Source organism: Elgaria multicarinata, chromosome 16 (assembly GCF_023053635.1).
Source record: "Elgaria multicarinata webbii isolate HBS135686 ecotype San Diego chromosome 16, rElgMul1.1.pri, whole genome shotgun sequence".
NCBI classification, from domain to species: Eukaryota; Metazoa; Chordata; class Lepidosauria; order Squamata; family Anguidae; genus Elgaria; species Elgaria multicarinata.
The window spans coordinates 12,036,514-12,047,040 of record NC_086186.1 but is presented as its reverse complement, the minus strand read 5'-3'; the positions used below and the strand labels follow the sequence as shown (position 1 = coordinate 12,047,040).

General features: G+C 43.0%; 1 protein-coding gene across 1 annotated transcript; it reads left to right on the top strand.

The window, feature by feature from the left end:
• Nucleotides 1-5,014: 5,014 nt before the first annotated feature.
• Nucleotides 5,015-10,477, top strand: PCLAF (PCNA clamp associated factor). Its single transcript, XM_063142331.1, has 3 exons — nt 5,015-5,110; nt 7,261-7,429; nt 10,000-10,477. The coding sequence occupies exons 1-3, from the start codon at nt 5,026-5,028 to the stop codon at nt 10,061-10,063; spliced, it is 318 nt and encodes a 105-aa protein (XP_062998401.1). The 5' UTR covers nt 5,015-5,025; the 3' UTR covers nt 10,064-10,477.
• Nucleotides 10,478-10,527: the final 50 nt, after the last annotated feature.

Here is a 10,527-nt window from a genome sequence, read left to right as displayed (position 1 = left end):
CACATTGGGGCAAAATATTTTAACTTCACATATACACTAATGGGATGTGGGCAGGTGGTAATTGACCAGGAAAGGGATCTTAGGGACATAACTCAATGAAAATGTCAACTCAGAATGTGGCAGCACTGAAAAAGGCAAATTCCATGCTTGAGATCATTATGGTGGGATTAAAAATAAAACTGTTGTATTATAATTCCTTTATGTAAATCTGTGGTGGGACCATACTTGGAATACTGTCTCCAGTTTACTGTGCTGCATATCAAAAAGGATATTGGACGTTGTGTGTATTTTAATACGTCCACTATGTTCTGATGAGAAATCTTATACCTCATCCCATGTGTGTATATGTCATGCCTCTAATGAAGTGTGTTGCTTAGGTCATCTCATTCTGCAATCAACAAGTTAACCAGATTTTCATTCTTGTAATCTGTCTGCTCCAGGCTGCTACAATTACTCCTTAGTAAATGGTACTAAAGTGGTTTAAAACCAATTAAGCTGGTTTAACATAATAATAGATGAATCTGCAAAAGCAATCTGCCTTAAACCACTTTAGGCCCATTGACTTCAGTGGGCTTAAATTGGCTTAAATCGAATTAGTTCAGCTGTATTTGGTTTTGAATGGAACTGTTAATCTTTGCTGATAGAGACCTGTAAGCATTTAACACCTGACACAGGTCTGTATTCAGTAACCAGCAGGGGGACTAAAAGACAGGAATCCATGCCTTTTGATGGTTTAATTTAAGCAGGGGAAGCCTTATTTATTTACCACTTTTCCTTTCAGAAGCTCAATATGGTATACATATTTCTCTATCCCTTTTTCCTCACAACAACCCTGTGAACAGTGACTGGTCCAAAATCACATGGTGAGCTTTGTGGCTGAGTGGGGATTTGAACCTTGATCTCCTCAGTCTTCATTGAACACTCTAACCACTATACCATACTTCTCTCTTGAAGGATGCTCACCTCACCCTCTCCTTAATGGTCTTTTGCAGGATGGTTGATAGTGCAATCCTATGAATGTTAATTCAGAGGTACTTTCCACTGTGTTCTGTGGGGGTTAGTTCCAGGAAAGAGTGCTTAGGAGTGCAGCCTAAACTTTTCATCACGCATTGACATGATTTAAACTCGCTAGATGTTTTCTGATGAAGTTATTTTTGATAACTGTTTGGGATTTTAAAAGCTTGATTTGCTTTGTTCTACAGTTTGTGTCTTTTATGGCTGCTTGATTATTGTTATTGTATCTTTTTGATATGTTTAAGTTATTGTTTTAATTTGTTAGCTGCCTTGAGTTTGTTTGAGGAAAGGTGGGTATAAATGTTTTAGGATGCATTCCTATGCATGTTTAAACAGAAAAAAATGGATGGCTGGGGCATGCTGGGAACTGCAGGACTTTTTTCGGCCTAAGCATGCATTGAATTGCATCCTAAATTAATTATGATGGCTCCACTGTTACAGGGGGCGTAATTTATTTTAATAAAAAAACCAATTATTTTATGAATTTAGAACATTTATATATAGCTCCACATCTAGATAGATTCTGGAGCGGTAAACAATAAAAGATAAAAAAGGTAAGATAAAAGAATAAAACTCCATATTGAAAATTATTATTTTAAAGACACAATTCCAATAAAACTTATTTATTTATTGCATTTTTATACTGCCCAATAGCCGAAACTATGGCTGGTCAGTTAAGGAAGGCTTCCTGAAATAAAGGTGTTTTCAGGAGGCACCAGAAACAACACTGTTGGTACTTACTTGACCTCCAGAGGCAGAGAATTCCAGAGAGAGGGAGGCACTACACTGAAGGCTTGACCTCCAGAGGCAGGGAGTTCCTGATGGCAGTATCAGAGGCAGTAAGTCTATATACACTAGTCACTGGGGAACATGGATGGGAGGGTGCTGTTACACCGGTGTTCTGCTTGTGGATTCCTGGTTGACTGCTGGTTGGTCACTGTTTAAACAGAAATGTTTACTATTTTAATGTTTACTCTTTTTAATTGTTGTAAACCGCCCAGAGAGCTTCGGCTGTGGGGTGGTGTATAAATGTAATAAAATAAATAAATAAATAAATGCTGGACTAGCTGGACTCTTGGTCTGATATAGCATGTCTCTTCTCCATTCAGGCCATAGGCCCATAAAAATATTAATTTATTTTAATAAAAATGAATTACCATTTCTTCGATTGTAAGACGCACACTAATTTCAGTACCACCAACAGGAAAAAAAACCCTAAGACACACCCGCGATTCTAAGTCGCACCCCATTTTTAGAGATGTTTATATGGGGAAAAAAAGTGCGTCTTAGTAATGGGATAGGACACTATTGTCTCGATTCATGCCCCAAACGAATTAAATCAAACTTCACAACCCTCTCGTATTCAGCGGCTTCCAACCGGAGTCTTTTGTTAAAGGATGAATGGCAAGGTCAAAGGAAGGGGGGTGGGAAAGAACACGAAGAACCATCTTAGCGCGAGGCACCCGCCGCAAGCATCAGCGCCTATTCTGATTGGTCAATCCGCGACCAATGAAAAAAGGAGGGGACGGGACACCTCAGCGAAGCGGGTATTCTAACTTAAGGCGGCGTTGTTCTCTAAGCCAGCCGCGGGTTTGCCTGTGATTGGCCCATCCGGGAGCGCGCGCGGGCCAATGGCAGCGAGGCGCGCGCGCGGGAAAGACGAAATCGCCGCGGCGGCGGCGGCTGGAACGAGTCTGGTCGGGAGCCAGAACGGCGCGCGGCAGCTGCTTGAGACGGTTCCTTCGCTCGCTTTCTAGCTTTGCATAGGAATGGTGCGGACCAAGGCGGACTGCGGTGGGACCGGCGGAGCCTACCGGAAAGGCAAGGGATCGGGTTCTGCGTTCTGGGCCGCGAGACTCCACCGGGATGCTTTAGATGCTGGCTTAGCCTACCCCAAAGGGTTGTTGTGTAGATAAAGTGGCGGTAGTGGTAGGTCGTCCGTCTGCACCGTCCCGAATTCCTTAAAAAGAAAAAAAGGGTGGGGGGAAGGGAGGACAATTGTAACCAATAACGGAGTATAGGATAGAATCCAGCTAAAGTTCTATCTAGAGTAGACCCATTGAAGTGGATGAGATCTAAGATAGTCACGACTAAAGTAAATCCCATTCATTGCAATGGAGAGTGCAGAGTGGTTTGTTGCCGTTTTAAGTCTGCAAGGATATTTCGAGCTCCCCTGCCCTGATTTCCCAAGCTGGCAGGGTCCGGCTGTGATGAGAAGATATTTGGATGTTACTGCAAAGAGGTGATTCGTCTGCAGTTTTCTAAACCAGAGTTCTGGTGCTAAAGATGATGATGATGATGATTTATTGCATTTTTATACTGCCCAACAGCTGAAACTCCCTGGGTGGTTCACAAGATGATGGGTGGTGGGGCTGGAGAGCACCTGCATCATGTAAATCCCTGGGAAGAGTTGAGCAAGTTAGGCTGTGGGAGGGTTAGAAACTACAATTGCTATTATATAACGCTTTCCAGTGTTCAAAGCGTTAACTTACTGCAGTTTTCTAAGAAAGTTTGGTATTCCTAGCCCTGTATTGCAGCAGAGGGGCTGAGGCTGAGCTTGGGTGGCTTGCCTAAGGTGGGGCTGAGGTCAGGTTTGGGGGGGGGGTTTAGCAAGGGACCTCCCTGAACCCCTCTCCTATACAGGCACCCCTGGGTGTGAGCTTAACTGATAGATATGTTGCTATTTTAAATGTCCTACAGTATCCTTGGCCCACCTCCTGTAGCGTTATTCCAAGGCACTGTGGGAGACTTTAAATGGTGGTTTATAGCCACCCAGGGTAGATACTTGCACAGGTGGACTCTACAGGGCTTCTACAAGTGCAATGCCTGGCCCAAGATCAGCTAGTGCAATCTTCCCCAAACTGTTGCCCTCCTGGGGTGCTGGCATACAACTCACATCATCCCCCAGCCAGCCACATCTGGAGGACACCAGGTTCGGGGTGGTTGAGCTAGTGAGTTAATGACAGAGATGAAGACTTCCTGAATTGTTGCTCAGGCTCTTAGCCACTGTGCTGCATTGACTCTCGAGGCTGGATAGCTGGTGGTGATTGTGAAAGTAGGCCTTCCATTTGTGGTAGGGCTTAGCCACAATACCTGTGCTCACTATTGGGGCTCATTCATCATCTGCCTATAAGCTGTGCTACAGCAAAACTTCCTGAGTAGCTTTACTTGGTGAGTAAATGTCACTAAGTTAAGAAAGACTTTTTCATTTATTTATTTAATTACATTTATATACCGCCCCACAGCCGAAGCTCTTTGGGCGGTTCACAAAAGCTAAAAACAGTAAACGTTAAAAGTATACAAAATTTAAAAACCATCAGAGACATAAAAACAACAGTATAAAGACAGCAGCAGCCATTGAAAACAATTCTGGGATCCATTAAAAAATAAACTTAGTGTGTAATGCTGTTAAATGCCTGGGAGAAGAGGAAAGTCTTGACCTGGTGCCTGAAAGATAACAATGTTGGCGCCAGGCAAGCCTCATCGGGGAGATCATTCCACAGTCGGAAGGGGGGAGGAATTTATTTATTTAATTACATTTACATTTAATTACATTTCATGATTGGACAGCAATCATCCACTTTTCTGGGACAAAGGCCTATTGAACTTGGTAGAACCAGGGTGGATTGATTTAAATAAGGTTCCCCATTGATTCTGCATCATATATATACTAAACAATGGTGCAAATCTGGACACTAAATCATGTTTATTTACAACTAAACAGTATTATCTATTGCACTGTTGCTTTATTCTTACAACCGGGCTTTGCATTTCTTTATTACGCTACATACATTTTGCATGCTTTACTTCTTTTTTCCCCTATAAAGGGAATGCCTTTAAATATATTTCCTATATAGGGTATTTCTTACAACCAGCAGCTATGACAGTTTGTAATACAGGAACTTGTATTACAAACTTGTACACTGTGTAGCCCCAGTGTACAAGTTAAACTTGTGTGTGTGTTGTGGAAGAATCAATCGCTTTATAATCTCTAAAAGTTTTCCTTCTCCAATGCCAGTGGTAGCTGCGAGGGCACCCCGGAAAGTCCTGGGCTCTGGAAATGCTAATGTGAGTTCCTCTCCTACATCACGGAAAGGTAAGTTTATAGTGTGGGGCTGGCAGAAGTAGTTTCCTGGCTGGTTTTATTGTGGCTTTGGATATTGTGAAGGGAAGCAGGTGTCAACCCAACCTCCCTGCAGGGTAGGCTTCTGGACCAAACATCCAATTCCCCGGATAGCCCCCATCCTAATCCTACCCAAGCCAGCACTTTGGGAAATAAAAGCACTCACACACATTTAAGGACTGAAGCAGTTTATTACAAAGACTAGACTAACAAGTAAGGCTTCAGCCAAACACAGAAATAACACAGATAATAAAATATTGGAAGGGGAAAGTTGGGACAATACTTTAAAAACAGACTTTACAGAAGAAATGGATTAACAGGTTAAAAACACACTTCACAACAAACAGTTCCACACAGCAATCAACTAAGTCTCTAATCCAACCCAGAACCATCCCCTAAGGCAAGCAGATTCCCCTGGAACCTCCAGACACTGGAACATAAGAAACCTAACTAAAGACCAAGCGTTTACCCAGCTCACCGGGGATCTTCCACTTTACTTACGCACAAGTCCAGGGAAGATGGCTGGCCCCTGATTGCCCACTCCTTTATTCCTTCTTGGGCCTACAGGCCTCGTGACTCGCGCTAGCCAATCCCAGGCCTGTCTCGGGTCGCTGGCACCCCCTCCCTCATCAGGCCATGTCCCTGCTGTAAATGATGAGCACTCCAATTAGTGTGGCCTTGGCTATTTGAGCTAAACTGATAACCCACAACATGTATTACTCCCACCAGACAGGGAGGGTTTGACACAACCAATTATCCAAACCATGAGACCATCTCTAAGGAATGTTCTCTGAAACTCCCTTCTCCCGGCACAGAGGCCGAAGCCAAACTGAGCAACACTAACTGGGCAGGACTGCCGCCGTGTTGGCCATTCTTCACAGATATGTGTTGTGGGTTACTTTTTCTTTAAAGGCTTTCTCTAAATTTCTGCCTTTGCACTTGACATGCATATGGAAGGCAGCATCCTGGTAAACATGTACTGCTGCTGATATGAATATAAATATGGGTAGGTTATGTATCGTTTCCGTCTCAGTGTTATTATGTTATACTAGGATTTTAAGACTCACCAAAATGTATAGCTGTGGGAGTTAATGTAGGGTAGTAATTATCAAACTGTGTGCCATGATTCAAGAAGCATGTTGCAAGATAATTAAATAAAGGTCCCAATGAGCCCAAATGCCCTGTTATAATCTGCTGCAGCTACCTGGCCTTGCCCGCTTTTAATTGGCTTCTGCTGAAAACAGACAGGTAATTGTGCCGTGTTCTGTGATTGGGTCTTTCCCAATGCAGAGCTGCAGCACAATTACCAGCTTTCAGAGGAGAGCTTCTCTGCATAAGAGTCACTGTTCTAGGCTTGCCTTCAACCAGTCATGAGGCATGATCAGATCAGTGAGACATGCATAAACATGAGGTCGGCAATGGTGCAGGTAGGTAATTTTAGTCTCTGCACCTTGGATAGCTCTTCTAGAGTTTTGTCTGGTTCTGGCTGAAACCAAGAGTGGATTCACTGCCTCAGTGATGTCGGAGCTACCAGCCTCCTCCACTGGGTAGTGTGCAGTGCTTCACTTACTGTGAACTGCTGCGTTTGGGGTCCGTCACACTCATTTTGCTATAGAGGTTCTGGGCCTTTGCCCAAGAGGACTGCCCTGATGGTATCATTGGAGGCAGAGTGGTGGAACTCTGCTAAGGAATTTTCCTATTCTTGCACACGCTAAAAAAGCAAACTTTCAAGTATTAAGAATGAGACATACTCCCCAAATTTGATGCAGAAAACACTGTGCTTCAGATGTTTGGAAACCAGTGATGCTGTAGAGCACAAATAGTGGGGTGGGTCGTCTTACCTGCCCTTTGGCAGTTTTCTTGAAAAGGCAGATGTCTGATGTAACATCCACCCCAATGTGCTAAACCTATGGAATCCTTTGGATATGCATACTTGGGAGTGTCAATTAAAATCGACAGGGCTTATGAGTAAATTTGTATAGGTTTGTGCTGGGCCTTGCTTCTGATAAATATACTAGACCCTGGCAGCTAGTTGCTTTAATCAGCCCTCCCTGCTATACTTTGAAGATAGGCTGCTCCTGATAGCTTGCATTTCCTCATGCATTCAAGTTTATCTTTTGCAGCTGAGAGTAAGTACACGGGTGGCAACCCAGTGTGCGTGAGACCAATTCCGCCATGGCAAAAAGGAATTGGAGAATTCTTCTGTCAGTCCTCAAAGCATTCAGAGAAAGAGAACCAGGTCTCTGACGATGAGGAGCCAGGATGCAGCGGAATAGAAAAGCATAGACGAAAGTAAGAATGGGTGTCTCTACTTTCCCACTGTAATATATCTCTAAGATACATGCATGTCTAGAACAATTCACCATTTGTAAGACTTTTTCCCCCTATCTAAGCATGCATAGGATTGCACCCCTAGTGATGTGGCAAGCCTTGTCTTTTATTGATTGGTGAAGCACTGAGGGGATTGCAAGACCCACTTCAAATTTGGCTTTTAAACATATAAATCAGCTTTCTGACTTGGCTCTTGATGCAACTTGAAGTCATAAGACTCACTCACTCACTCAGTACAGCATTTGGTAAAATTGTTCCATGGGAAATAGGTGCCAAATTAGGATTTTCCCGAAAACTCTGACCTAGTGGCCTTTTTGGGTGGGGTGAAGGCTACTTTTTGCCACGGACAGAATGCTCAGAACAGTTTTGCTTCGTTGATTTTTTTATGATTTTAAAAACCGGTTCAGAGCATTTCCCAGAAATATGTGGGCAAGAAAACTTTCTGTAGGTGCCTTAATTTAAATCATATAAGCTCTGAAACCTGACTTCAAGATTACATTTCTAGAGAAGAAGTATATGACATTCATTATTTTCTGTGTGTATCAAGGAAGGCCACAGAAGAATGTTGTTTAAACCAAATTGGAAAACTAATTCCAATTCAAGACAACAAAAACTGAGTGTGCTTAGTATAGGATATTTACTTCAGTCCCTCTAAATAGCCAAGTATTCTGAATACGGCCCATTGGGATCTGTGGTATTTTAACAAATGAGGAATGAGGAATGTGAACAGCTTATTCTAAACAGACTGGGACAATTGGTATGGTGAGCTGGAGGTCTGCAATCCAATTAGAAATGTCTCATAAATTTCAACTGCTTTGAGTGGCCCCATCTATTTATATTAAGTGTTTTGGTCCCGGGATGTTGGGCATGCAGTCTATGAATTGTTCTGTCTAGCTCATTTCAAAAATACCCTGGGGTATAAACCGTCATGTCTGCCAATCAACTAGGACTCAGGCATTCCTTATCAAAGGACAGATTCAATATCTAATCCACATTGTGACCTAAAATATTCCATAGTTGTTTAGCTGAGGGATATTTTAATGCTGCTGAGCTTGATGCACTTGAGCACCAGTGATCTGGCAGATGTGCTGCATCAGACAAGCCATTTTGGTTGCCAGCTGGACAGAATTATCTATTTCACCCAGAGCACAGTCTCTTTGGCTTGTTTTCCCTTCTGGGGTGGGCAACATGCATCCCAAAAGCTGCACATAGCTGCCGCTGCCCCCTATTATGATTTATTTATTGCATTTGTATACCGCCCCATAGCTGAAGCTCTCTGGGCGGTTCACATAAGATAAAAACACTTTAAAAAAATATACAAAGATTAAAAACCACAAAAACAAGCAAAATACACATACATTTAAAACTGCTATAACAACTTTAAAAACAATGAGCCAAAAAACGGACCCACAGTCATTACATATTGCTAAATGCCTGGGAAAAGAGAAAAGTCTTGACCTGGCGCTGAAAAGATGACAATGTTGGCGCCAGGCGGGCCTCATCAGGGAGATTGTTCCACAGTTGAGGGGCCACCACGGAGAAGGCCCTAGCCCCCCTCCTTTACCCTCCAATTTCAAGTGTTTTCTCCCCTGGAACAAAATGGCATCCATAATGGCTACATAGCACCCAAAAGCGGGGAGTGGGTGGGGGGCAGAAATGGTCCCTGGACATACAGAAGTTTAGTGCTAAAGTTTAGAGGAAACTTTATTAAAACATTATTTTTATTTTGTAATAAACCCAAGATATATTATTTGTAGCAATTTTGATAGAAAAGACAGTGTGAGTTGCTGTATTGATGTGTCATGATCGTGTCAAATAGTTTGAAGTTGTGACTCCTTCTTGGGCATCCTGATGATATTCATGTCTTGGACTTTTGTTAATCATACCCTTCCTTTTTTCATATAAAATAAAAAGTGAAAAAAGGAAATTTAGAAATACTTTTTTTGTTGTTATTTAATTTAATCTCAGCTACAAGGATCTGCTAACCGGAGAACATCCCAACCATTCTGTAATTGGTTTCTGTATTACTAACTGTACCTGGCGTAACGTACGCCGTTGTAGCATATCTTAAAGTTTATTAGTTAAATATCGTGGGGGCGCGGGCTGCTTGGAGGCCGGCGATACAGTGCTGTCTGGCAGACCTGGGGGGCAGGGAGGTCAGGGGGAGTAGTAGCAGGTGTCCCCCTCTCCCCGGGGTTCCTGTCAGCCTTGGGCTGCCCGCCCAGCTTGCATGAGATTAGGCAGGGGCCTGGGCTCGCAGCAAGCAAACGGCCTCCCACCTGGCCACCAAGGGCCCCGGCCGTGCCTCGCTCATGATCCAGACTGTGACGCTGCCCCCTTTGTGGGGGGGGGGGAGCGAAGAGGCAGAAAGGGGGGTAGGTTTACCTTGGAAAGCCCGGAGAAGTTGGGCTTAGCAACCTGTATCAGTTGACATTACACATTGTTACTGTTGCTTAGCAACCTGTATCAGCTGAAGCCTTTACGGAAACATACCTAAGCGTTTTATATACAGAGATTCTTTCCTTTCACAGAGCCCGTCCTCTGCCTCCTTACTCTACAGAACATGAAGCATCCTCGGAAGAGGAACAAATGTGAGCTTGTCTCACCACTTCTGCTCAAAGGTCTTGCCATGTACCATATCTGAGGTGGCTTTGTGTGTACATCTGTATATATTACAAATATTTGGTTTGAATACAAGTCTTTATAAAAGCCTAGCATGCTGTTTCGTTTACTGAATTGACCTAAAACTTGAATGACTGTAAGGGAATTGAGGATATTAAAATTTCCTAGGAGCTTAGCTATCAATAAAGCGTTGCAGTGCTGAGTTAATTGGTAACCAATTGATGTTAAATGCTCTTTGCTTCTTTGTGCACTTCCTATACTTCAATGCCATGTGAGTGTTAAGACTGTCTTGTTAAAACTTTGTTGCACAACCTCCAACTGTATTTTGATGGGATATGCCTTCCCTTTCGTTCTGAGACCTTGAGAAGGTTGAACTGAAAGTATCTGATGAAATAGAACTTGCTTTATAATAAAATAATTTACAAAGTAATGATAGT

Coding starts and splice junctions, on each gene's coding strand:
- PCLAF (XM_063142331.1), top strand. CDS start 5,026: ATGCCAGTGGTAGCTGCGAGGGCACCCCGGAAAGTCCTGGGCTCTGGA. Junction 5,111..7,260: donor CTCTCCTACATCACGGAAAG/GTAAGTTTATAG, acceptor TATCTTTTGCAG/CTGAGAGTAAGTACACGGGT. Junction 7,430..9,999: donor ATAGAAAAGCATAGACGAAA/GTAAGAATGGGT, acceptor TTCCTTTCACAG/AGCCCGTCCTCTGCCTCCTT.